Source organism: Aquila chrysaetos, chromosome 15 (assembly GCF_900496995.4).
Source record: "Aquila chrysaetos chrysaetos chromosome 15, bAquChr1.4, whole genome shotgun sequence".
NCBI lineage: Eukaryota > Metazoa > Chordata > Aves > Accipitriformes > Accipitridae > Aquila > Aquila chrysaetos.
The window spans coordinates 30,005,409-30,031,217 of record NC_044018.1 but is presented as its reverse complement, the minus strand read 5'-3'; the positions used below and the strand labels follow the sequence as shown (position 1 = coordinate 30,031,217).

At 63.8% G+C, this 25,809-nt stretch overlaps 2 protein-coding genes and 1 long non-coding RNA gene across 21 annotated transcripts in view; 2 read left to right on the top strand and 1 right to left on the bottom strand.

Moving 5' to 3' along the window:
- Positions 1-7,959, top strand: part of AMHR2 (anti-Mullerian hormone receptor type 2) — an 8,163-nt gene extending 204 nt beyond the window's left edge. Inside the window, exons 2-14 of the mRNA XM_041128799.1 lie at positions 161-273; positions 393-543; positions 1,880-1,888; positions 2,323-2,433; positions 3,238-3,462; positions 3,768-3,882; positions 3,984-4,144; positions 4,714-4,861; positions 4,955-5,091; positions 5,806-6,015; positions 7,065-7,104; positions 7,492-7,601; positions 7,738-7,959. Of these exons, the coding sequence (XP_040984733.1) occupies positions 161-273; positions 393-543; positions 1,880-1,888; positions 2,323-2,433; positions 3,238-3,462; positions 3,768-3,882; positions 3,984-4,144; positions 4,714-4,861; positions 4,955-5,091; positions 5,806-6,015; positions 7,065-7,104; positions 7,492-7,601; positions 7,738-7,959 (1,752 nt within the window). The remainder of the gene's footprint in view (positions 1-160; positions 274-392; positions 544-1,879; positions 1,889-2,322; positions 2,434-3,237; positions 3,463-3,767; positions 3,883-3,983; positions 4,145-4,713; positions 4,862-4,954; positions 5,092-5,805; positions 6,016-7,064; positions 7,105-7,491; positions 7,602-7,737) is intronic.
- On the top strand, positions 7,086-25,809 carry PCBP2 (poly(rC) binding protein 2). Of its 19 annotated transcripts, none has more exons than XM_030037438.1 (16): positions 7,086-7,104; positions 11,976-12,111; positions 12,549-12,572; positions 12,675-12,707; positions 13,081-13,197; positions 14,678-14,809; positions 15,423-15,551; positions 16,076-16,150; positions 17,802-17,888; positions 18,062-18,127; positions 18,907-18,948; positions 20,087-20,159; positions 20,678-20,716; positions 21,808-21,863; positions 22,277-22,446; positions 25,289-25,809. In XM_030037438.1, the coding sequence occupies exons 2-16, from the start codon at positions 12,043-12,045 to the stop codon at positions 25,323-25,325; spliced, it is 1,149 nt and encodes a 382-aa protein (XP_029893298.1). In that variant the 5' UTR covers positions 7,086-7,104; positions 11,976-12,042; the 3' UTR covers positions 25,326-25,809. The 19 variants fall into 19 exon arrangements, with proteins under 19 accessions (XP_029893298.1, XP_029893299.1, XP_029893297.1 ...); XM_030037439.2 differs by lacking the exon at positions 7,086-7,104 and adding an exon at positions 9,117-9,248 and having other exon boundaries at positions 21,811-21,863; XM_030037437.2 differs by lacking the exon at positions 7,086-7,104 and adding an exon at positions 9,117-9,248.
- Positions 8,086-8,432, bottom strand: LOC121233821. Its single transcript, XR_005934025.1, has 3 exons — positions 8,344-8,432; positions 8,224-8,313; positions 8,086-8,173 (listed from the first exon to the last, which is right to left on the bottom strand). It is a non-coding gene; the product is annotated as an uncharacterized LOC121233821 (long non-coding RNA).

The following is a 25,809-nucleotide window of genomic DNA, read 5'->3' as shown; positions in this document are numbered from 1 at the left end:
AGGGGAACGGCTGCGCTTTGGGGGAGTTTTGGGGCTTTGGGTGATGCGGGGTGGGGGTGCGAGGGCTGGCTCCCACCCAGGGCACCCTGTCCCGCTCTCCTCCCTGCTGCGGGGGCTGCACCTTCCTCCTCCTCCTCCTCCTCCTCCTTCTCCTCCCCAGGGGCTGCCTCCGGCCAGGGCCCGCTTTCCTCTTCCCACCGGCCCCCGCACGCATCCTGCCAACTCCTTCCCCACAGCCGGAGGCACCCATGGGGCTGGTGCCGGGGCTGCCAGGTGGGTGCTGGGGGTCCCCCCCCCCCTGCCACCACCCTAGGGTGGGGGGGGGGGAAGGATTTTTGGGGGGGGGGTATGCTGGGAGCCATCGCCTCTTGTGTTCCACCCCCCCCTCCCAGGTCCCCGCAACCTCAGCTGCGTCTCCTACAAGCACCCCAGCGTGCGGGGGGGGTTGGGGGGTTCGGGGGGGGGCCAAGCCTGGCACCGTCCGCTGCCCCCCTGGCCAGTGCTGTATCGGTATCTGGAACCAGAGCCATGCGCTGGTGCAGGGTGAGAACACCCCCCCCCGCCCAACTCCAGGGGTGGCTGGGGGGGTATTCTGATTTGGGGGGGGGGGGGTCTGATCCTGTCCTGGAGGGGGAATGTGGGGAGAAGGGGCCTGATTCTGCCCTGGGATATTGCTGGGGAGAAGGGGCTGGGGCCTGATGCTGCACTGGGGGGGGGGACAAAAGGAGCTGGGGCAGGATGGAGGGGCCTGATCCTGCCATGGGGTAGCACTGGGGAGAAGGGGCTGGGGCTTGATCCTGTCTTGGGGGTATCGGGGGGGGCAGAAGGAGCTGGGGCAGAATGGGGGGGGTCTGATCCTGCCTTTAGGGGCATTTGGGGGGGGGTGTTGCTGGGAAGCCTGGACTCCTGGGTCCCTTCCCAGCTGCTGTGCTTGACCTTGGCCTTGAGAAGTAGCTACAGCAGCGCTGGGATGGAGCAGCGCTGCGGGGGGGGGGGTCCCAGGGAGGGGGGTACCGGGAAGGGGGGTTCCTGGGGATGGGGGTCTGGCCTGGCCCCCTGCCCCATCCCTGGGCTCGGGGTCCCCCGGCCAGCACCCTGGGGTCCCCCGGTGACAGCAGCGGTGTCCCCAGGCTGCTGGGGGGGCGGGGGGGCCGCCTGCCCCTCTCCCACCTGCACCCCCAGTCCCGCGGGACCCCCCGGCGGCGGCGTCCTCGTCTGCCTCTGCCACGGCCGCCTCTGCAACGGCAACGCCAGCGGGATGGGGACAGCCCTGGGGCTGGGGGGGGGCCCACCACAGCCCTGGTACTGGGGGGCACTGGGAGGCTGGATAGGATCCGCTGGGAGGCCAGGGGGACTGGGGGACCCGGGGGGGGGGGCTTGGGGATACATGGGGGACTGGGGAGGGACCCTTTGGGGGACCCTGAGACCTTTAGGGGACCCACAGGGGGATGTGGGACCCATGGGGGGGGGCTGAATGCCCATGTGGGGGGGCTTGGGACCCATGGGGGACCCGTGGGGGGTATCTGGGACACCTGGGGGACCCATGGGGGGGACCTGGGACCCTTAGGGGACCTACAGGGGGATGTGGGTTCCACAGGGGACTGGGGGAGTGATGGGGGGGTCCGAGGACCTATAGGGGACCTATAGGGGGCTGGGGAGTTTATGGGGGAGGGCCCCGGGACCCACAGGGTGCTGGGGAACCCATGGGATCCCCAAAAAAGGGGGACACCCCACCCCAGACGCCTGGGTCCCTGCCAGGTCTGGGGGGGGGGCCCTGTGTCACCGCAGGCTCTGTCCCCAGTGCCCGGCCATGTGGGGTCCGGGGGGACCCTGTGGCTGTGGGGTGCCGGACCTCTCCTCCTCCTCCTCACCTGCCTAGCCGTCCTCGGTAGGGACAGGGACACCGCGGGGGGGGGGACGGGATCTGGGGACCCCTGGGCACAGGCCCCCCCATACCCTGTGTCCCCTGGGTGTCCCCGGGTGTGGGTGTCCCCAAATGCCACGTCCCTGGTGTCCCCAGGGTGCGGGTCTCCCGGTGTGGGGGTCCCCAAGTGCCGTGTCACTCTGTCCCTGGGGCGGGGGGGGGGGGTCCCCCGTGAACTGGGGAGCCCTGGGTGTGGGGGTGCCCGGGTGGGGAGTCCCTAGGATGCAGGAGTCCCCAGATGCGGGAATCCTGGGGTACCACATCCCCTGTGTCCCCGGGGGGTGTGGGGGGGGTGTCCTTGGTGTCCCCGGTGTCCCCAGGTCCTGTGTCCCTGATTATGGGGGGGTCCCTGGGTGGGGGTGTCACCGGTGTCCCTGTGTCCCACGCCTCCCTACCAGGGCTGCGACGGGCGAGGACCCATACACGGCGGCCCCCCCCGAGGGTGCCGGGGGGTTAGGGTCCCCCCAGAGCCCCCCAGCCCGGACTTGCCTGCGCTGCATTTCCTGCAGGTGGGGGGCACCCGTGGGGCGAGGGACACCCACGGGGGTGGCACCCACGGGGGGGGGGGTACCCATTGGGGGATCCTGGGGGGGACACCCACACTGGGGACACTGATGGGAGGTTTGGGGGGGGGGGCACTGAAATGGGGGGCACTTAAGGGGCAATACTGGGGAGGAACCTGTATGGGGAGGGGACTGGGAGACACCCATGGAAAGGGCACAAATGGGGGGGGGGGGGCAGCAGTTCAGGGGTGGGCACAAGGAAGCCCAGGGCTGAGGGTGTCCATGGGTGCCCAGGACTGGGGGCTACTGGATTTGGGGTGCTTGGGACTGGGAGACCCTGGGGCTGGGGTCACCCCTGGGTGCCTGGAGATGGGGATCCCTGGGTGTGGGGGTGTCTGGGGCTGGGGTCACCCCTGGGTGCCTGGAGATGGGGATCCCTGGGTGGGGGGGTGTCTGGGGCTGGGGTCACCCCTGGGTGCCTGGAGATGGGGATCCCTGGGTGGGGGGGTGTCTGGGGCTGGGGTCACCCCTGGGTGCCTGGAGATGGGGATCCCTGGGTGTGGGGGTGTCTGGGGCTGGGGTCACCCCTGGGTGCCTGGAGATGGGGATCCCTACGCATGGGAGTGCTCAGGAATTGGGGGGACCCATGGGTGCCCAGCACTGAGGGTACGGGCTTGGGGTTCCTGGGGCTGGGGCCACCCACGGGTGACCGGGGCTGCCCGTCCCCGCGTGGGATCCCATTCCCCAGAGGGGACACCCGGGGGGGGGGAGGTCACTACGGGCACCCACGGGTGCTGCGGGCGCCGTCAGGTGCTGCAGACGGGGCGCTTCTCGGCGGTGTGGCGGGGCACCCTACAGCAGCGGCCGGTGGCCATCAAGGCCTTCGTGGCGGGGGCGGCCGGACGCTTCGCGGCGGAGCGGGCCGTGCACGGGTTGCCCCTGATGGAGCACGACAACGTGGCCCGGCTGCTGGGGACGCGGGGTGCCGGACCCCGCGCCCGGGGGGGGCTCCTCGTCCTCCAGCTGTACCCCGCCGTGAGTGGCAGCGAGGGGTGGGCACGGGGTGCTTGGCGGGTGCGGGCGGGGTGCTGGGAGGGTCGCGCGTGGGGTTGCACGGGCTGCTGGGGGGGGGGGGGGGTGCGCGCGTGCGTGTGCGTGGGCTGCTCGTGTCGCACACGCGTGCGCCCGGGATGCCCGCGCGGGTTGCGCCGTGCCCGTGCACGCACCGGATCGCGGGGTGCCCCTGCAAGCAGAGGGGGGCGGGTGGGTGCGTGCGCACGGAGGGGGGGGGGGGGGGGGCTGCCCTGTGTCCCCACGCGTGTCCCCACGCCTGTCCCCAGGGCTCCCTGCGACATTTCCTGGAGCAGCACGTGGGGACGTGGGCCGGCAGCGTGCGCCTGGCGCTCTCCCTCGCCCGCGGCCTCGCTTTCCTGCACCAGGAGCTCTGGCGCGACGGTGAGTGCGGCCACTCGTGCGCCGAGCTCGCCCGGCCTCTGCGAGGGTGTCCCCCCCGCAATCCTGTGACAACCCCCCCCCCCCCCAATCCCACCTCCCAGGCCTGTACAAGCCCAGCGTGGTGCACCGGGACCTGAGCAGCCAGAACGTGCTGGTGCGGGAAGACGGGACGTGCGCCATCGGGGACTTCGGGCTGGCGCTGGCGCTGCCACCGCGTGCCCAGGCCGGCGCCGGCGCCCGCCACGCCGTGCCCATCCGCAAGGTGCCGGGGACGCGGACAGGGGTGGGACGGGGACGGGGACGGGGATGGGACCCCTTCGTGCTGCTGGCAGCGTGGTGCAGGTGCAAAAGCAGCCCCGGTGCAAGCCAAACCCTCGTGCACGTGCAAGGACAGCCGTAGTGCAAGGGGGGGAGTGGTGCGTGTGCAAGCACGGCCCTGGTGCAGGGTGGGACATGATGCAGGGTGGGACCTGGTTACACGTGCATGCACAACCCTAGTGCTGCACGTGCATGCATGACCCTAGTGCAAGCCTTACCATGGTGCACGTGCATGCGTGGCCCTGGTGCGAGCCTTACCCTGGTGCACGTGCACGCGTGGCCCTGGTGTGAGCCTTACCCTAGTGCACGTGCAAGCATGGCCCTGCTGTAAGTTGGGACCTGGTGCACGTGCAAGCACAAGCCCCGGTGCGAGGCTCACCCTGGCACACACGCACGCACGACCCTGGTGCAAACCTTACCCTCGCGCACGTGCACACGCGCGGCGCTGGTGCAAGCCCCGCGGGGGGTGCCGGTGCCCGCCGCGTGCCGTGCGAGCGGTTCGGGTGGGCGCAGGCGGGCACCCAGCGGTACCTGGCACCCGAGATCCTGGACGAGAGCCTGGACCTGCGGGCATGGGGCCGGGCGCTGCGGCAGGCGGACGTCTACGCCCTGGCACTGCTCCTCTGGGAGATCCTCTCACGCTGCCAGGCCCTCAGCCCCGGTGAGCACCCATGGGTGCCCCCCCCCCCCCCCGCTGCCTTGAGAACACCCCCCCCAACCCATCCCCGCTGACCCTCTCCACCTCGTCCCACAGGAGCACCCGTGCCGGCGTTTCGGCTGGCGTACGAGGCGGAGTTGGGCGCCAGCCCCACGGGTGCCCAGCTCCGGCGTTTGGCCGTGGAGGAGCGACGACGACCGCTCATCCCCCCCGCCTGGCACCGTGCCCCCCAGGTCAGCCCCGACGGGCACCCACGGTGGGGGGGGGGGGGGGGGTCCTGCCTGGGTGCCCAGGGATACCCTGGGATGCTGAGGGTGCCCATGAACAGGGGTGACCCAAGGAGGGGGGGGTCCATGCTCAGAGGGTCCCGGGGTGCCCATGTCTGGGTGCCCAGGGGTGTTTGGGGGTGTCCTGGGGTGCCCATGCCCAGGGGAGGATCCCTGTCTGGGTGCCCAGGGGTGTTTGGGGGTGTCCTGGGGTGCCCGTGACTGGGGGGGCAGGTCCCTGTCTGGGTGCCCAGGGGTGTTTGGGGGTGCCCATGCATGGGGAAGGTCCCTGCCCAGGTGCCCAGGGATGCTGGGGGTCCCCCTGCCCGGGGTGGGGACGGGGTGTCCCTGTTTGGGGGTGTCATGTCCAGGGGGTCCCTGCCTGGGGGGGGGCATCCCTGCTGGGGTGCAAAGGCATCTCCTTGCCTGAGGGAGGGGGTCCCTGCTTGGGCAGGTCCCAGTTTGGGGGTCCTTGCCCTGGGCGGGGGGGGGGTGTCGATGCCTGGGGGGGGTGTGTCCCATCTTGGGGGTCCCTTCCCTGGGGTGGAGTCCCTGCTTGGGGGGTCCCTACTCGGAGTGGGGCGGGAGAGGGGGTGTCCCTGCTTGTGGGTGTCATCCCCGGGGATTCCCCCCACCCGGGGGGGGTCCCCGCTGATGCCGTGGGGGGGATGTTTCCCCCAGCCCGTGGGGGCTCTGCCGGAGTTGCTGGAGGATTGCTGGGACCCCGACCCCGAAGCCCGCCTCTCGGCCGAGCGGGCTCTCCAGCGGCTCCAACGCCTGGCTGCCGGCCCCCCCCCGCCCGCTACCGGCCCCCCCCAACCCGCTGCCACCGCCGCCGCCCCCCCGGGGGGCTCCGGCCTCCGGACCGCCCCCCCCGCAGCTGACCGAGAGGTGGGTGCAAGGGGGGGGAAACTGAGGCACGGGGGGGGGGGGGGAGACGGGACCCAGGCGTCCCGGCCCCGCCCCCCGGGGAGGAGCCAGGCGTCCTGGCCCGCCCCCTGGGAGGAGCCAGGCGTCCTGCCCCGTCCCCGGGGTGGAGCCAAGCGTCCGGCCCCGCCCCCGTTTCCTGCCGGGAGGGGCCGAGGCCGGAGCGGAGGCGGCAGGTGGGAGCGGACCCCCCCCCCCGGGGCACCCGACCCCCCCCCGCACCCCTAAATCCTCCCTGCAGCCCCTATGCACCCCCAGTCCCCCCCTGCACCCCCAAATCCACCCTGCGCTCCGCCTGCACCCCCCACTTCCCCTTGCACCCCCAGATCCTCCCTGTGCACCCCCAAATCCTCCCTGCAGCCCCAGATCCCTCCTGCAGCGCCTATGCACCCCCCAGTCCCACCCTGCACCCCCAAATCCCCCCTGTGCTCTGCCTGCACCCCCCACTTCCCCTTGCACCCCCAGATCCTCTCTGTGCACCCCCAAATCCTCCCTGCACCCCCAAATCCTCCCTGCATCCCCCCTGCACCCCCAAATCCCCCCTGCAGCTCCCCTGCACCCCCAAATCCCCCCTGCGCTCCGCCTGCACCCCCCACTTCCCCTCTGCACCCCCAGATCCCCCCGTGCACCCCCAAATCCTCCCTGCAGCCCCTATGCACCCCCCCAGTCCCCCCTGCACTCCCCAATTCCCCCCTTGCACCCCCAAATCCCCTGACCCCCCCCCGTAGCCCCCAACCCTCTGAGCCCTGACCCTCAGTGACCCCTGAACCCCCAGCCCCCCCGCACCCCCCAAGTGCCCCCCCTGCACCCTGCTATATTGCCCTGCCCCCCCTTGACCCCCCCTGGATCCAGCCCCGGGGGGGGGACACACGGCTGGGCCCCCCCCCCCAAGCTGCCGTGACTCAGTTTCCTCTCAGAGACAGCAGGGGGGGGTCCCCACGGTAGTGGGGGTTCCCCAGGGACCCCTCTTGGGGTGTTGGGGGCCCCCGCTAACCCTGTGTGCCCCCCCCCAGGTCCTGGAGCTGTCACCTGCCATGTGGGACCCTGGTGCAGGTAAGTGGGGGGGGCAAACCGGGGTGGGGGGGCTGACACCCCCAAAATGGGGAGGTGCGTGGGGGCTGCCTCGCCCCCCCTCCTGCCTCCCCCCGGGGCAGTGAGGGGGTCGGGGTCCCCCCTTCAATTTTCTCTTTTCTCCCTCCCGCCCTAGGGCAACCGCCCCCCCCCAACCCCGTGTACCCCCCAAACCCCACGTACCCCCCCCAGCCCCCACCCTCCAACCCGGTGTACCCCCCCCAGCCCGCATACCCCCCCCCCGGGGTACCCCCAAATCCACTGGCAGGGCCCGGGCAGCCCCTGTACCCCCCCCGGCTCCCCCCCATACCCCCCAGGGGCTCCCTTGGCCCCCTCAGGGCCCCCCCCCGTGCCCGATGGGACCCCCAGGGTGCCCCACGCCGCACCCTGGGGTGCCCCCCCTGTACCCCCCCGGGCTGGACAAGAAGGCGGCGAAGAAGATGAAGAAGAGGATGAAGAAGGCTCAGAAGAGGCACAAGGTGAAGGGGGGGGACACATGGGGGGGACGATGACACAGAGGGGGTCACCCCCCCCCCAGCCCCTCCTGGGTGCTCATGGTTGTCCTGTCCCCCTGCAGCGCTCTTCCTCCTCCTCCTCCTCCTCCTCCTCCTCCAGCAGCGACTCCGACTGAGGCCACCACCACCGCCCGGCACCCGTGTCCTGCTGTGGCCACCCGGGACCACCCGTGTCCTCCTGGGTGCTGTGACCATCCGTGACCACCTGGGACCACCTATGTCCTCCCGTGTCCTGCCCGTGACCACCCATGTCCGCCCATGTGAAGCCATGACCACCCGTGTCCACCTGGGACCTCCCGTCTCCTTCCATGACCACGTGTGACCAACCAGGACCACCCATGACCATCTGTGTCCACCCATGACCACCTGGAACCACCCGTGACCACCCGTGTCCTCCTATGCCCACCCGTGACCACCTGGGACCTCCCGTGTCCATCCATGACCACGCGTGACCAACCAGGACCACCCATGAGCCCCTGTGTCCGTCCACGAGCACCCATGTCCACCCATGTCCTCCTATGCCCACCCACGACCACCTGGAACAACCCATGACCACCCGTGTCCTCCTGTGCCCACCCATGACCACCTGGGACCTCCCGTCTCCTTCCATGACCACGTGTGACCAACCAGGACCACCCATGACCCTCTGGAACCACCCATGACCACCTGTGTCCTCCTATGCCCACCCATGACCACTCGTGTCTACCTGGGACCTCTTGTGTCCATCCATGACCACCCGTGACCACCCGTGACCACCCGTGACCTCCTGTGTCCACCCGTGACCACCCGTGTCCACCATGTCCCCTCTCCCCGTGGTCCCGGGGGCAGACCCTGGCTGCTGGGGGGGGGAGGTTGCCGGGGTGCCCCCGCTGCCCCCCCAATAAAGCGCTGGGACACCCCCCTGTGTCAGCGTCTCCTTCCCCACTTTTGGGGGCGTCGGGGGGGGGGGGATACGATGCAACACAACCCCCCCATCAGCCCCTTGGGGGGGGGGGGGGAGCTGCCCTTTTACCCCCCAACCTGCCCCCCCCCCGCATTGCCCCTCCTGCCCCTTGTTGCCCCCACGGTCTCATTCTCCCCCACCCCCTTCTTGCCCCCCATTACCCCCTTCTTGCCCCCCCTTAATACCCCCCAGCCCCCCCAATTGCCCTTCCTGCCCCTCTTGCCCCCCCATATCCCCCGAAGTCCTCCAAGCCGCCGGCGGCGCTGCCGGTCCGACGTCGCCGCTCTACCCGCCGGCCTAACCCTCCCCTCCTCCTCCTCCTTTGGTGCGAGGGGGGCGGGGCGCGGAGGGGAGGGGTGTGTGTGCGTGTGTGTGTGGGGGAGAGGCCGCTCTATCCCCGCCCCGCCGCGCCTCGCTGGTGCGCGGCGTCCGTTTCCGGGTCGGGGCGGGGTGTAAATCGGGCCGCTCCCGCCGCCCCCTCCCAGACCCGCCGCGGCCGCCGCAGCAGGAGCAGCAGCCGCCGCCGCCGCCCTCCCCGCCGCCATCCCGCCCGCCCCGGCGCGTTTCCCTTTCCCCCCCCTACCTCCCTCCCCTCCTTCCCCGCCCTCCCTTCCTCCCGCTCCGCCCGGAGCGCCCTTCTCCCGCCGCCGTTACCGGCGCCGCTCCAGGTAGGCCCGACCACCCCCCACCCCCAACACCCCCCCCACCCCCCCAAACCCCCCCCTTTCGCCTCCCCGAGGCTCCCGCCGCCGACTTCCACAACGGCCGCGGAGCCGCGGCCTCGCGTAACTCCCCCGCCGCCGCCCGCCAGCCGCCCGTCGCCGGCCGCGCCCTCACGCCAGCCCGCGGCCTACGTGCGGCCTAGTCGCGGCCTAGGCCGCGGCCTGCGCGCGCGCCGCCGGCGGGGCGACGCGGGGGGAGGGGAGAAAGGGGGGGGATGGGGGGGTGGAGGGGTCTCCCCCCCTCCCCGCCGACCCCCCCTCACCCCCCAACACCCCCTTCCAGCGGGAACCGGGGCCGGGGGGGGGCCGGGGAGCCGCGTGCGTCACATGGCGCCGCCACCCCCCCCCCCCCCGGTACCGAGCGGTTGCGGGGGGGGGGGGGGGTGAGGGGTTTTTTTTGTTTGTTTGGGGTTGTGGGTTTTTTTGTTTTGTTGGTTTTAGGTTTTTTGTGTGTTTTTTTTTTTTTTTTTTAACGGCTGGGCCCGTTTTTGCCGCCATCCCGAATTGGTTTTTTTCCCTCCCCCGACCCGGTTCGCGGCGGCGCCTACGCCGGTTTGGGGAGGTGGCGGGACGGACGGGGACAACAGGACGGGACACGGGCCCAGCTCGGAGTTGGGGGTTTCCTTCTCCACCCCTCGGGAACTGCCCGGTTTGGAGCCGCGATCCCCGGCCGGGGGTCTTCCCCCCGCCCCCCCTCCCGGGTGCTGGGGTGTTTTCAGAGCCCCGGAGCCGGCCTGCCCCCCCCCACCCCGACCCGGTTTGGGGTCCTGAGCTGTGCTTCCGGGACTTGGCCGGTTTTCCCTTCCTTTGGGGTTCGGGTCCAGTTTAGAGGTGCAATCCCGGGACTGGGGATCCCCCCCTTTTGTGGATGGGGCCCGGTCCAGAAGTTCAATCCCAGGCCCGGTGGTCGGTCCGTGGCCCATCCCCCCCCTCCATTCCCCTTCCCGGGCCAACAGGCCAGGTTCAGAGCTGGGATTTCCAGCCCCGGACTTGTTTTTCACTACCACCTCCCCCCCCCCCACCACCACAGGGATGAGCCGGTTTTGAAGCCACGTTTCCCCCCCAGCTCAGGGACAGGCTGGTTTTGGAGCTAAATCCCTGCCCCAGCAACCAGTTCCCCCCTGCCAGTGGTCCCAGTTTGGGGCTGGGATCCTGAGTGGGGAGGCCCCCGGGGTTTGATCCCGGTACAGGCAGCAGGCAGGGACCCGGCCTCCCACGTGCACTGTGGGGGCAGGCAGGGCTGGCGGATGGAGGTAAGGAGAAGTTTGGGGGAAGTTTTCCTGTGGAAGAGCCTCGCCGTGAGCCTGGATCGGAGCGACGGCTGCTCGCCAGCCTCGGCCTGCCCCACACGGCTTCGCTTCTCCCTTTGCGTAACCTCCCGGCAGGTTTGGTCGGCTCCTTTTGTCTCCGGCGGGCTGTGAGGCGGCCCTGTAACCGACCCAAGCTCGTTTGACTGGCAGAACCGCTGCCAGGAAAGCAAATTAATGCTAACGAAGGCGAACTGGGACGCTGAACTGGTGGGAGGAGAAGTGGGTTCAGAGCCGGAGAGACGGCGGCGGATGCCAGCGAGGCTCCTGCCACCTCCGGTGAACCGGGAAACTTGTAAACAACCGACTCGTGGGCTCAGGTCTAGACTCTCCTCCTCACTCTGCCGCCATTGGGCTCGCATCCTGAGGCCTTCTTTCCAAACTAGGCAAACGGGCCCCTTTTTGGATCCGACAGGATGTCAGGCTGAGTTTCATGGAGGCTGTAACTCCTCGCTACAGAAGAAAAACCCCCTTCCATGCCAGCGGCTTCCCCTTAAAAGAGCATTAACCTGGAGTGCGGCAGGGCTGCCTGCTTGGCATGGTCCCCTGCCAGATTAATCCCCCTGCCCTCGCCCTGGCTTCTTCTTTCCCTGGGCTTGGTTAAACTTTGATGGGGCGGTGACCAGCTGGACTGATAAAAACAAGAGCTGAAATTTAGTTTAATTTATTTATTTTTAAAGTTAAACGGTTGACTAGCCGAGCTGGTGGCTGGTCGTGGTGTTTTGCAACTGCTGTCGACTCGGGCCGCAGGTTGTTTGAAACCTGATCGTGGGCTCGTGTGGCCTTATCTGGTTTGAGTAAATCAACTTGGAAACCGGTCTGAAAGGCCTCCCCACGCAGGCTCAGGGCGCAGAGAAGTTGTTATATTTTCTCAACAGCCCGGCTCCCCAAGCGGGTTAAACCGAAGGGAAGTGGGGTGGTTGCTCTGTCTGGCACATGTGTGTCTACACGTGGCTGCGGAGGAAAGCTTGTAATCTAGATTAAGGTGTGAGGCTCGCAAGTAGAGGCAAGTTCCCCGGAGCTGTAGGCGAAGCCTCTGTGAGGAGTGGGGCTGGAAGGAGGCAGGGGACGAGCAAGACCCTTGTGGCCCCGGCTGTTGCTTGATGCAGGTGGGATTGTGCCAGTTCAGCCCATCCGCCCTGGAAAATGCCTGGCAGGAGAAGCAGCCTGTTGGTTGGGGAGCTGAGCCGCCATGGATCGGCTCTCCTGGTCACTGCTTGGAGAGGAGCGCAGCCTTAAAACTGCCAGGGGGATATTCAAGGGGAGAAGAAAGCACAGGGGGGCTTGAATCCCCCTGGGATGGGTCTGAAACTGGCCGGGGAGGGTTGGCACAGCCCCTCAAATGCAACCCCTCTCTTGTTCGTAGCTCCACTCACCCAGTGACCAAAGATCTGAGCACTGACGCAGCCTGACTCAACTCAACGCAGCTCAAGATGGACACCGGTGTCATTGAAGGTGGTTTAAATGTCACGCTCACCATCCGACTACTTATGCACGGAAAGGTATGTGTCCATACTGACGCGGTCCATACTGAAGCCCCCTCGCCCGACGCAGGGCTGGCCCTTCCGGCAGCCCGGATGGAGGCTGGGCACTTCCCTGGCAGTAAATTGTGTCGGTCGGACCTCTCGGAGCTGCCTCGTTATTGCAGCCATTAGGCAGTGGTGTTAGGAATGTGCTCCTTGGCACCCGGCCGGCTCCTGGATATCTCATGACGAGTGAGGCAGTGCTTTAAAAGCACAGCGCATCAATAAAAATAACAGCTCAGGAAGGGGGGAAAAAGTGACCTGATGGAGAGCTCAGCTGGGAGCAAAGTGTCAGTATGTCTGGGGGGGTGATCCCAGGAACTTTTTTTGGCTGTAAAAGGGGGTTGTTTAAGCTTGGGACTCCTGGAGTGGATTTTTTTTTTAAGCACTAATTGCCCCTTTTGTTTCCATCCCAGGAGGTGGGAAGCATCATTGGGAAGGTAAGTGAGCAACAAACCCCTTTGCCCTGCCTCCTTCTCCCCCCCCCCCCCCACTGCCCCGCACAGCCATGCTAATGCCTCTCCCTTCTCTCCCCCGCACAGAAAGGGGAGTCAGTGAAGAAGATGCGCGAGGAGGTGAGTCAGGGGACCGGGAGGGTCGGGGGGAGCGGGGAGGGGGGTAGGATTCGGTGTGGCCGTGGCAGCGTGGGGCCTTAAAAGGAATTTGCAGGCAGTGCTGTGCCAGCGGCACCGGCAGCAGATGGGAGCCGGCGGGCGCGAGGCATGCTGGGAAGTGTAGGCAGGGCTGGGGCAGGAAGCCGAGGAGGCTAAGATGGCTGCCCGGAGCTGAGCTGAGGGAGAGAGGGAGGATTCATCACCAGTGGGGGATCTCGGGGGACCCCGGCTGCTCCACGCAGAACTGAGCCGGGAGTGTGGACCTACTGCTGCTTTTGGGGGGGTCTGAGTGGGGGGCCGGGAGCCCTGACGTCTGCTCGTTTTCCTCCTGCAGAGTGGTGCTCGCATTAACATCTCAGAAGGGAACTGCCCCGAACGGATTATCACCCTTGCTGGACCTACCAATGCCATCTTCAAAGCTTTTGCGATGATCATTGACAAACTGGAAGAGGTGCGTGTGCGGCCTCGACCCCCCTCCCCTGCCTGCAGCAAGCAGGCAGCGGGCTGCTGCCCTGCCTGCAGTCATCCTTTACCACTGTACCCAGATAAATTTACCCTGGGATCTACCCCAGAGCATGCAGGGGGGTCCAGAGCATGAGGAATAGCTCTTCCCTGGGGATGAGCAGCAGGATGGGCTTGTTCCGCATGGGCTGATGGCATTTTCCCTGTGGGGCCTGATCTTTGCCCAGCTACGAGCAGGGTCAAGGTCCAGGTAGTGACACTTCCCGTGTGTGCTCAGCCATCCTTAAGCGTCTGCTCACTGAGCGCCAGAGCCCCGCAGGGACTTTCCTGGGCCAAAAATGCTCCATGGCCACTGGTTAAACAGCTTAAAACAGAGCAGGGCTTTTGAAACTCCCCTGGCTTTGCTCGTCTTGCTGGGTGGTCGTGCTGCTTCCCCTTTGGCACGCCTCGGTGGGTAGCAGGGACTCGGCTCTATCTCCGGCCCCCCGACGAGGGGACCCGGGGGTGCGGCTGTGCAGCGTTGAAGGAGGAGCTGCATCGTGCCCCTGGTCCCGTTGAATTGGTGACGTCCAGCGGGGATGTTGATCCTAGATAACCTGGATCTTGGCTGTGGGCGTTAGAGCCTGCTCGGGGCTGTGTTGTCGAGGAGCTTTCCATCCTCTTCCGCAATGTTTGGAAGGTGTGAGCGCTGCATGCCTGGTGGGGGGCAGAGCTCCATGGCCCTCACCTTGCCTGTGGGGGTAAAAAGCCTGTTGCCCTTTGGATTTGGGACCCTTCCCTGGGAGGAGACAGCCGAGTGCTGGCAGATCTGTCCCCAAGGCCCCTCTGCTCTCGCTACTGAGCCCAGAGCTGTTTCTGCTGTACCCCAAGAGCTGGAGTCCTCCAAGGTCTCCCTGTCCGAGCGTGGCTCCTGGCTGCCAGTGCTCCGAGCGCTGGGCTCGGGAGTTAAAGCTTTTATTTTAGTAGGTCAGTTGAGCGCCGTGGCCTTGTACCTCCCCTCCCCCTGCCAGCACATGACCGCTGTAATCAGCGCTGGGCTTGTTTTCCCCAGAGCCGCTCCTGCCCTGATCTGCCGTTACAACAGGAGGCTCCATGTTGAACTGGGAGCTGTGGGCACACTGAGCTCCCAACCACTTATCCCCCTCCCGTATCATTGGTTCCCATTCAGGTGTAGTGTGACCCAGCCAGCATTTCTGTGCTGCACTGGTGGGGATTAAACCCCTGTTTTCATTGAGACAACAGAGTTTTGCTGCTTCCTCCTTTGTCAAAATGTGGCTGTGTTGTTTCTGGGCTGCTAACAAAGTTGTGGGAAATAGGACCGGGAGAGCCCTGGGGTCACCTTGGCCCGGCCTGCCTGTGCCAGCGTCATCCTCCCTGTCCCTCTGCCGGGTGCGTCACCTCCCTGCGTGCCATTCCGGCGAGGGCACCGTGCCGGGCTGACCCCTCTGAGTAACTCATCTTCCTCGCAGGACATCAGCAGCTCCATGACCAACAGTACAGCTGCCAGCCGGCCCCCAGTCACCCTCCGGCTCGTGGTACCCGCCAGCCAGTGCGGTTCCCTCATTGGAAAAGGAGGCTGCAAGATCAAAGAGATAAGAGAGGTGTGTGTTGGCCAGCCCGAGGGGGGGATGCACAGGGCCTGGGTGCTCCCAGGGGCAAGTCCTTGTGTCAGCCCCCCACCCTGGGTGGTAGTGCATAGTAGAGACATGGCATCACTTGGCTTTTTCAGAGCTTCTTGTATTTTTAGTGCTTGTGAAACTGAGACTTGGAGCAGACCCTCCCCTTCCCAGCACTGTCCCCTGCAGCAGGATGCCTGGGTTCTTGCTCCCCCCTTCCCTCGGCTCTTGATTTCCTGTCCCCCCCCAGCCTTTTTCCAGTTACTGGAGGGTGGGAATGTGCTGCCAGGCCTGCACCACCCTTGGTAATGCCATTTAGTACCGGGCGCTGCTGATGGATTAACTCTATTGAGCTCCGCTGGCTGCGGAGACTGGCTTGACTTGGGTTACAGGGAAAGGCTGCAGCCCAGGTCCTCCTCTCCTGCCCCGGGCTCCCGATGACCGAATTATTTCCAGCTAGGATTAAAGGACTTTATTTTGGGGGCAAGAAGTGGGGGGGGACAGTTTTGGCTATGTATAACCCGGCCACGGGGTTTGTTGCTGAGGTCACAGCCCTCCCTGGGGTCTGACCGCCTATTTTTAACCGTAAACTTTGCAGAGCACAGGGGCACAGGTCCAGGTGGCAGGAGACATGCTGCCCAACTCGACCGAGCGAGCCATCACCATCGCTGGGATCCCACAGTCCATCATTGAGTGCGTCAAACAGATCTGCGTCGTCATGCTTGAGGTAGGGCCTCCCCCTGGGCCCACGGGCCTGTTTTTTTCCCCTGGGGAGGCACGTGCAGCCCAGGGATCGCTGTTGCCCTTGGCAAGCTGCATCCCTCCTTGCGAGTGGAAACTGCTGAGGACAGAGAAACGGCTGCTGGGGGGATAAAGGGATAGCTGGGGATTACAGCCTCATCCAGGTGAGGCTTGGAGCTGCTTAAAACAGGGGTCGAGTCAGGCCTCTAGAGCTGCTCACCGGCTAACGGTGTCGCCCATGGCTCCCTGGTGATCAGTCGTGCTGCCCAGCACGGTGGCACTGAGCAGTGGTGTCCTGCTGTCCCAAGTTTCCCTCACACACTGCTCTGCTCCTCGGGTGTCTTCCCTCAGCCCCGTGCCCAGGATAGGGAAGAAATAGGATTGCTCTGTGTCCTCCCAAATGGCCAATTTTAAACCTGAAGCAGAGCGTTGGTGTCTGGGGTGCAGGGAAGGGATTGTCAGTGCCAGCAGCGCTCGGTGTCTAACCTCTCCTCTTTGCCTGTCACCCAGTCTCCCCCGAAGGGCGTCACCATCCCGTACCGACCCAAGCCATCCAGCTCTCCCGTCATCTTTGCAGGCGGTCAGGTAAGGCCTCTCCTCTGCTCTCGGGGTGCGGGATGGGGAGGGGAAGGGGGTGTCTTACTGAGCTGCCACGCTGCCAGTGCACATCAGCCGCTCTGCGTGCCTGTCACCCACGCCGCTTCCTCTGGCGGAGAGGGGCTCTGCTTGGCCTCGGCCTCCCAGAGCCTGCTCCGAGCCTTCCTTGCTGAGCTCGCTGAGGGATGGAAGAGGGCAGAGGTGGGATGGGGAGGGAGGGAGGGTGCAAAAGGGCTGATGTGGGGAGGAGGGCGTGCTGGCAAACAGTCCTGGAGTTAACCAGCCAAAAAAAAAAAAACCATCCCAGTGTGGTGGCGGTGGTGGGGGATTTGAATCAGGCTGAGACTACAGCTGCCAAATCCAGGCTCTGCTCCTCTGCCTGGGGCTGGCTCTGAGGACTCGGGGCAACCTGTTGTGGGTGACCGGCCCAGAGGGTTGGGGGGGTTCTCTGCTCTCTGGGGCTGGTGCTAGGGGTGCAAAGGCTTAGCCTGTGCTGTGGGTAGGGTGGGGGTGCAGAAAGGCTTCATCTTGCATGAGGGGAGGGTGTCAGATAGGAGTAGCCATCAGGTGATGTGGGATTTAGTCCCTCCTGTGCTGAGCTGATCCAGGGGAGTTGCTTGCCCCCTGCTGCCGAGCCAGGTTACAGGTGACAGGGCTCCCTTGGGATCCTGTCTGCTGTAAAGCCCTGAATCCCCCCCGGCCCTGTTTGGGGTAGGGGGGTGCTGGCTGCGTGTCTCGCCCGTGGTCCCATCCAGGCCACTGGGCAAGGCAGGAGGCTCAGGCCCAGGTGGGGGTCACCTGCTCCCCATCCTGCGGTTCCCAGGGCTGCCGTAACGCTCGGAGAAAATGCGGCGACTCGTGCAAACGCATCCGCTGCCTTCCTGCTGTCAGGGAGACCCCTCTGGGGTGGGCTCTGGCAGGGCCTGGAGCCCCTAGCCGGCCCAGGGACCCGCGCAGGCAGGGTCCGGTGGTGTTGATGGAGGTCTCCGTAGGCAGGGAAGGGGGTAGCTGCCGCCGGCCTCCCCGAGAGCCAGGCCTGACTCTGCTCTTCCCCCCCCACCCCTGCCAGGCTGGCACGCCATGCTTGTTTTGGGGATGGACCTGCTGTCGTCCCCTTCCTTGCCTTGGCCCCCCCCCACCACCCCTTGCCCTCCCTGCCTCTTCCTCCTCCCCTCCCTGAACCTGGTCAGCCCCCCCTGCCTCTCCGACAGCTTCTCCTGCCGCTCTGCGCCCCGGGGGAAGCGCCTGGCCGGTACGTCCGTGCCCCCCCCCGCGCCTTTTGCAAGCGGAGGGCCGTACCGCGTGGCCCCCCCCCCGTGGTGCGGGAGCCGGCCGCCTTCCCCGTTAGAGCAGTGAGGAGCAGGCTTCCCACGGCCACGCATCTCTTCCCTCCCCTCCCCTTTCTTCTCCCCCCTCCTTCTCTTCCACCCCTCTCCCCTGGCCCAGGGCCGCGGCCAGCCCCATGCAGCCGTCCGGGCCCCGCTCCCGGTGGTGTTGCGCTCTGTCTTTGCAGCTCAGAGTCGTGCGTAGAGCAGGGTTAGCCCTCGAAAAGCAGAGCTAATGTCGATGTGACTTTGGTGTTAGCGGAAGGTTTCGGATTGACAGCCCTGGAGACTGAAGTCCTCTAATTTATCCACAGGACAGGTACAGCAGCGGCAGTGCGAGCTACCCCCACACCGCCCCATCCATGTGCCTCAACTCTGACTTGGAGGGACCACCTCAGGAGGTGAGAGGGGAGTTCAGTCTCCACGGCCCGTTCAATCCTTGGCCTCTCTGAGACTGCCAACAAGGGTGGCATCCCCGTCCCCGTCCCCCAAAACCGTCAACGGTGGCTTTTGTGCTGTGGACTCCTGTCCACTGGGAACTGGACTCTGAGCCCACCAACCTCTCCTCACGCAGGCCACCCGGCAGCCACTGCATGGCAACGAACTTGGGCCAATTCCAGCCTGGGCTGCAGTTCTTCCGGTGACCTGGAAGTGAGGCTGTGTACCCCCCTCTCCCCTTCCTATCCCACCCACCCCCACCTGCCCGGCCCCCCCCACCCCCCCCAAACCTTAGCCAGCCAGGCCCCAGCCAGTGACTCGCCCTTTCTGGGTAGCTTCAGGAGGAATCTGAAGTCTGTGGCTGTCCCTTAACCTCAAGACATGGAATTGTGGCAGGTCAGGCACTCAGCCTTGTTACCCCCCCCGAATGCCTCTCTTTTGCCTTGTCTAGCATCGGTAGCCAGCTCCAGCATTTACCTCTAGCTTGCCCGGCGACGTTTTCCTAGGCGTGCGGAAGTGACGAGAGGACTCGGAACGGGACTTTTTTTTTTGGGGGGGGCTGCTGGGCCGGGGAAAGGAGGGGCCGGGAGCTAGCAGGGCTGGCGGGGGCGTTGGAGATCTTCCCCTGTCGGCGAGGCGGGGGGCGCAGGGCTAGAAGCATTGTCGGACTCCACCACACCATACATCTTCATCAAGATCCCAGCCGTTCTGTTTTTGTCTGCCACTTTTTTTTTTTGGGGGGGACGGCGCCATACTGTCCACTCCCTCCCTGTAACCGCCACGTAAGGCCAATTCGAGTAACCGCCCGTCTAGAAACTGCTTGTTACAGCATTTATCCGTCCCCTGCCTCTCCCTGCCCCACTTCCCTCGCCCCGGAGAACTCTCCACCTTGGCTCTCTGACTTCCTGGCTAGTTGAAATCTGTCTGTCCCTGGGTGGCTGTCCGATGGTTGTTAATAGGACTGTTTTCCTCCTTTTGTAGGCCTATACCATTCAAGGACAGTATGCCATTCCACAGCCAGATGTAAGTTTTGTTTACAACTTCTTGTCTTGAAATCCACCCTCTTCCTCCCCCCTTCCAAAATTTTCTCCGTGCTTTCTCGACTCGAGCCGCTAGCCATCAGCTTGGGCTGAATACTCGATCTGATCCGAACTCCCCCCCAAAAAACTTGCCTCCCTTCAATTTGCACTCCTGCAGCCAGCTTCACCCGGTCTCAGATCTCTCCTTTGTCCTTCCCCCACCTTCTTTCTGACACTTCCCTCCTCCTATATATTACTTTTTTTTTTCCCAACCCACCTCTCCCTGGCTTGGCATTTCACACCAGCTCCGGCTTTTCCCTTGCCCCCACCCCCTCTTGAATTTGGCACGCAGCCCGTCAAGAGAAAACAAAAACAGCACATGATGGTTCACTGTCATGGTGGTTCTCCTGGGGCAGGGGACAGCTGGCCCAGCGAGCGGTCGCAGGTGGCAGTTGGGGGGGGGGCTGGGAGGGGGTTGGATCCGGCCCGGCCCAGGCTGCTGCCAGCCTGTCGGGGACTGTTTGGGAGAGGAGTGACAGTCTGGGCAGCAGCCACCTCTCCTACGGGTGCTGTCCCGGCTTGCTGTCGGACACCACCATCCTCTGGCACCCATGCTCATCCCGTAGGCTCGTTGCAGGCTGGGTGGGGGCTGATCTCCGCTCCTGGCACCCTTAGAGTGGGGAGGGGGCCATGGGGGGGGGGGGGTGTAATGACTCTGATGTGCCAGGCCAGGGAGGAGAAGGACTAGAAGGAAGCTGAGCTATAAGAGCTACTCCAGGGGCTGAACCGAGCCAGGCTCCATCCCCATCTCCCTTCACGGCACTCCTGTCAGCCCTGCTGCTCCTTGCATGGTGTGGTGTGAGCACCCTGCCATCTCGTCTCTCCTGCTCCTCTCTGCTTCTCTCCCTGAGCTCCTTTCATACCTCGCTTCACCAGGGGGTGGGTGCAGCCCCCCCAGCCCACCTTGGCCTGGCGCCTTCCTCCTCTCTGTGCAGAGAGGGCAGTGCCGTGTATGGAGGGGCCGGGGGGGACCCGGTGCCAGTGGTAGTGTCTGTGTTGATGTGCGTGCTGTGAGTCCTGGCCCCCCTTGGGCTTGGGAAATGGCTAACATCAGCCTTTTTCTTTCTCTTTTTCCCCTCTAGCTGACCAAGCTGCACCAGTTGGCAATGCAACAGTCACACTTTCCAATGTCTCATGGCAACACTGGATTCAGTGGTATGGAAACTCCTTCTCTCTTCTGTACGCTAGCGTGGGCCAAAGGCCAGCCTGCGAGCCGCCGCTTGGCTCCTCTCTAATGGGGCCTCTGCTCGGGTCTTGTGCTCTCAAAAAAAAAAAACCAAAATCAAACGTTCCCCCAGAGCTGAGCCTGGCCAGGTAATGATTTTTGTTGTGACATCTCTGGGGGCGACTTGGTACCGGCTTCTGCGAGTTGTGGGGGGCCGCAGAGGGTAGCAAAAAAAAAAACCAAACAAAAAAGAAAACAAACCACCGAGCAGGCAGGGCCTCCATGCTGCTTTCCTTCCTCTTCACCCCCATCCTCCACAGCTCTGCCAATGCACTGGGAGACCCCCTGACCCGCAGCACCCTCTCTCTCCCCTCCGGCTACTCCAGTCCTGAGCAGGCAACTGTTGAGTTGTACCAAATTTGCTGTAGATTTGCTAAGATGGCTAAAATATCCATTTGGGGCTCTAAACTTGAGACAGCCAAACTCATTGTCACTTGTATCTTAACAGGCATTGAATCCAGCTCTCCAGAGGTGAAAGGCTATTGGGGTAATGATTAAAAAACAAAATCTGTAGTTATTCTATTGTGTATTAATACTGACCGGGGTCTCGTTCTCCCTGTTAAATGCTGCCCACCTTTGTGCACGGATGGGAGGGGAAAGGGGGGGTCAAGGGGAGCCTTAGAAGGGCTGGAGGTACTGACTGGCTTGGTTGTACATGCCCCAGAAGAAGTCAGCTGGACAGTGGAGAGCAGCAGGACTTGTTGGAGGGCTCGGTCATCCAGTGCCTGGCGCTGGTAGTGAGTCTTGGGCCCCCTTGCTTCACCCCCCCAGCCATGCGCCTGGGGGGGGCAGTGATTTCCCCCTGCCCGAGGAGTTGCTGGAGCGGATTGCCTGCAGCGGCTGAGCCCCTGCTTGCCGCTGGTGGTGGGTGGACAGCACTGTGTTAAGCACTGTGGCTGCCGGTGTGTCTGCAGGTTGCTTCGCCCCTGCCAAAGCCCTGGGGTGAGGTCTTGAGGCTCCCGCTGCTCCCTGTAGCAGGGAGCGAGCTGGGGAGGGGGGAAAAATATATTTTAAAACATTTAAAAAAAAAAAAAAAAAAAAAAAAAACCAAAAAAACCAAACCAACCCACTTAGCACACATGCTTGGCCCCATCTGAGATGTGAGCAGCCTCGCAGCGCCCGTGCCGGCCGGCGTAGCACTGCCCTGCCAGGGCCATGGTGGCGAGGAGGAGGAGGAGGAGGAGGGGGGTAGCGTAGCCCTTCAAAGCTGGTAATGGAGCGGGCAGCAGAGCTGAGCGCCCAAATGGAGCCCCCGCAGTGAGAGTGCGCTGCTCTGGGACTGTCCTGACCGGAAGGAAGATCCTGTGGTGACATCGCGGGGAGGGGGACACGGGGGAGAGAAATTGGGCTGACCAAGGCGGGGAAAGCAGGCGAGCGGGGAGGAGGGTGGGGAGCAGCGGGGAGGGTTGGAGTAACCTCACAGCTTGCTCTGCCCTTCCCCTCCTGTTTTAAACCGTCTTCAAGGTAGCCATGAAGCCGGCAGCAAATGCTGGCTTGACTGCTGCGGTCTGTCTGTGCTGCGCCCCACTGTCCCACCGCCTCTCCCTGAACTTCTCCTGCTTTTTCTCTGTCTCTAAGCAGGTTTGGATGCCTCCGCTCAAACCACCTCTCACGAACTCACCATTCCAAATGATGTGAGTATCCAGAGGGGATCCATTCTTTCCAGCCCATGTTGGGGAGGGAGGGTTGGTGGGCAGCGGGCGGGCAGCTGCCCCCTTGTCCTTGTGGGTCACCGGGGTCTGCCCCTCTGTCTTCTAACAAAATGGAGCGTGGGGTTGCCTGCTCTTGGCTTCAAAGCTGCGGGAGGGCTTGTGGCTGCACCCCAAACTGCCTCCTTGGACCACTCTTGCTTGCATCATGTCCCTTTCCCCCCTTCCAGCCAACTTTAAGGCAGAAAACCCCCTTCTCAACCCTTTAAACACACCCCAGGAGGTGCCAGCCCTGTCCCTGTGGAGGACAGGCACACAACAGGGGAGGAGGAGGAGGATGGGTTAACACACTTTTGGCTCTTACCCGCTGTTAACGTAGCTGCTTTCCTCCCCCCCAGCTGATTGGCTGCATCATTGGGCGTCAGGGCGCCAAAATCAATGAGATCCGCCAGATGTCTGGGGCGCAGATCAAAATTGCCAATCCAGTGGAAGGATCTACTGACAGGCAGGTTACCATAACTGGATCTGCAGCGAGCATTAGCTTGGCCCAGTATCTAATTAATGTCAGGTAAGTCTCCAGGCGACGAGGCTCCGCGGGTCGGGTGGGGGGCTGGCACTGCACGCCTGTGCCGTGGGGTACCGCTCGTGGGACCCTCCTTGTGCCCCGACGCATGAGGGGAAGGGGTTTTCTCTCCCGTGGTTTTTTTGGGGTTTTTGTTTTTGGGGTTTTTTTTTTTTTTTTTCCCCTCCCTTTCCTTTCCTCTCCTTGTGCCTGCTGTCCCATTTTCCTGGTGCGATCGCCTCCCGGTCTGTGGGAAGCTGTAGGGTAACGGACCCGGCTGGAAAGGGGTCCAGCCACGGTGCCGAGGGGAGCCCGTGGCTGCTTAAAAGCCGTGCCTGGCCCTGTCAAGCTCTCGGCGGTTAGGGCTGTGCTGTTTCGATCCGGCGCTTGCGTGGTGAGGGCTTTTTCGTGGGGTGATAGAGGAGGGACTTGCCTGGGCCTGCTTGTGGAGATCCTGAGCATCTCCCAGTGGGATGCCGTGATCCCAGGGAGAGGAGTTGGTGCTGACTTGGCTCCTCTCCGATACCTCAGAGCGGCCGGCGAGCCCTGACGGGGACGGCTGGCTTCCCCGCAGCCCGGCACGGGGCCTGGCTGCCTGCCCGCCATGCGGCACGCTGCGGCGCTCTCTGCTGCAGCGGGGATTTAGGGCCCGACTCGGGACTCTGTGCGCTCAGACCCATCTTGCCGTGGCGTCCCGTGTTCGCTGCGATGAGCCGGGCTGGGAGCGATGTCCTCCCCCGTCCTCAGCCCCTGGGGCTCTGGATGGAGGAGGAGAGCTGGGGAGAGCCCCAAGCCTGTGCAGGGACTTGTCACCGCTCCGTGTTGCGTGGGTTGATGCCGGAATGGCACGGCAGCTCCAGCCTGGTCCCGAGCGGGAGCAGAGGAGAAGCTGCCTGTGATTTCTCTCTTTTGTTTTTTTTTTTTTTTTTTTTTTTATTTGGCTTATTCCACTTGCTCCACACTGGTTGTGTTGAGGTGCCCGGCTCCAAGGGTGCTGGGACAGCCTTGCTGCTGAGCTGATGGCTCAGCCCCGGGCTCCGGGGTGTGCGGGGGGGGTCCCGGTGCGGCTCGTAGGTGAGGCCAGACCTCGCTGGGCACGGCTGCGGCCTCACAGTGCCGCTCCCTCCTTCCTTCCCTCCCTCCCTCCCCGAGCTCGGCTCATGCGATTCTACGCTGTTTGTCCTGTGCTTTTTTTTTTTTGTGGTGTTCCCTTCCACCCACCCGTATTTTTTTTTTTGTTCCTTTTCTCCTCTGTTACAGTTTAGAAAGCGCTAAACCCTCCTCCCAGGCAGCCTCCGTCACGATCCCTGACCACCTCAGCATCAACCTCTCTCAACCCTCCACCCCTTCTTCTTCTTCCTCCTCCACCACCACCCCCTCGCTCGCCACAGCGGGGGCCTCCGAAGCACCCGCCAGCCTCCCCAACCCTCTTCCGACCGCCCCTTGTGTCTCCAGTCTGCTTGGCATGAAACCTGTCCCTCTCCTGGCTCTAAATGTTGTGTCTGCTGCTAAGGGTACCTCCGCTCCAGCTGTGCCATGTGTCACTAACAAACTGAAAGCGGAAAAGCAGAGATTTTCTCCTTACTGAGTCTGCTTGTGGCCTTAGAGGACCAGCAGATCGGTGGCAGCATGGAGACCCCGTAGAGGAGACTTGGAAGAGCAATTCTTTTTCTTTTTTTCATTGTTTGGGGTTGTTTTTTTTTTTTTTTTTTCTCCTCCTTTTTACTCCAAAGTGAGCTTGTGATGTTTCTTAGAACGGAGTTTTCTTGCCGGCCGAGAGACAATTTTCCCTGTGTCCCAGCCCGGCCTGGAGTCTAGTGATCTGTTCAATTCCTTCTCGATCCTGCTAGCTTGTAGCCGTTGCTTTTTTTTTTTTTCCTCCTTTTTTTTTTCCATTTTTTAGTAGCTTGGTTGCAATCGCGGTTTTGGGGAGGGGGTGGGGGGTGGAGGGAGGGGTTCGTTACCGAATAAACGAGTTGGGATTTAATTGCATTCCTGGTGACATTGCCCACGGGGCTCGCGGCCTCGCCTGTCTCTCTTTAATGTCTGTACCTGTAATAAAGTTGCCACGGTGAGAATCTGCTCTGCTAGATCTGTGCTGATGGGGGGGGCTGAGCCCCGGGGAAGGGGCCTTGTGGGGTGCCCTCTTGCTGGGGGGGGGCTCACTGCCACCCCGGTTGGGGTGCCCCCCCCCCCCCTTAAATTGCAGGGAGGGAGAAGCTTTGAGCCGCAGAGGTGGCAGCTCCTGGGGGTGCTCGGTGTGGGTTGGGGGTGCTGGTGTCATCCCTGCTTGCTCGGGGACCCCCTTGCATCGTGTGTGTTGCCCCCCCCCCCCCCTTGTGCTCCCCAAGGGGTCCCTGGTGGGGGTACAGCCCCCCCCCCCCTTGCTCTCCGCCTTCCCTGCAGGAATTGCTGCCTGATTCCTGCCTGCCCGCACCCCGGGGTGCCCAGGGCACCTTGGGGTCCCCCTTCCCCTGGGTGTCCCCACCCCAAAAGCTTTGCCCCCCCCCCCCCCCGCTTGGAGCAGAGCCTGCTGGCACACTCGGTCTCGATCCGTCCCTCCCCAGCAGCGTGCTGGGCCCCGGGGGAGCCCTCTGGCTCCGTATTGGGGGTGGGGGGGCAGCAGGCTGCACCCCCCCCTCCTCGCTGCATCTTCCCTGCCGCTTGTGCATAAAGCAACCCCCTGCACCCCAAAAACTTCCTCCCTTCCTTCCTTGGGGGACTGGCCCCCCCCTCCAGGGCACTACCCACGGGGAAGCCCTTCCTCCCTTGCACTCCATCCCTCCTCCTCCTCCTCCTCCTCCCCCCCAAACCGGGGCCCCCTCTGACACCCTTTTCTTCGTTGCAGGCTCTCCTCGGAGACCGGGGGCATGGGAAGCAGCTAGGGGCCCCGACGCGGACCCTCGGCCTCACCTCACCATCCATCTGTGTAGTCCCTTAGCAGCCAGCCCCAGATTTTAACTAGTTTGTAAATTTTTCGGTTCCTCCATGCTCTCCGCGGCCACTCATGAGGTTTATTTTTTGTTTTTGGTTTTTTTTTTTTGTTTTGGGGTTTTTGTTTTTTTTTTTTTTTTTGAATTACAGCATTTTAATTCCTTTCTCTGTTCAGCTGTTAAAATGCTGAGCCCCAGATCTTAGTTTTATAAAGCTTCTCTCTCTCCTTCCTGCCCCACCCCTCACCTCCCCCCCCCCCCCCTTTTTTTCGGCTCATGAAGTTTCTGTTTTGTCATGAAATGTAAGAGTGGAAGAGAAACATTTCAGTTTAGTTCTGTAACGTCAGGAAATTTTTCAAAAAAAAAAAAGTTAATAAAAAGATGGACTGGAGCTTTTCCTTGTGAATAGAAACTGGAGGATATTTTGGTTAATGGA

Coding starts and splice junctions, on each gene's coding strand:
- PCBP2 (XM_030037438.1), top strand. CDS start 12,043: ATGGACACCGGTGTCATTGAAGGTGGTTTAAATGTCACGCTCACCATC. Junction 20,717..21,807: donor AGAGGTGAAAGGCTATTGGG/GTAATGATTAAA, acceptor TCTGTCTCTAAG/CAGGTTTGGATGCCTCCGCT. Junction 22,447..25,288: donor CAGTATCTAATTAATGTCAG/GTAAGTCTCCAG, acceptor TCTTCGTTGCAG/GCTCTCCTCGGAGACCGGGG.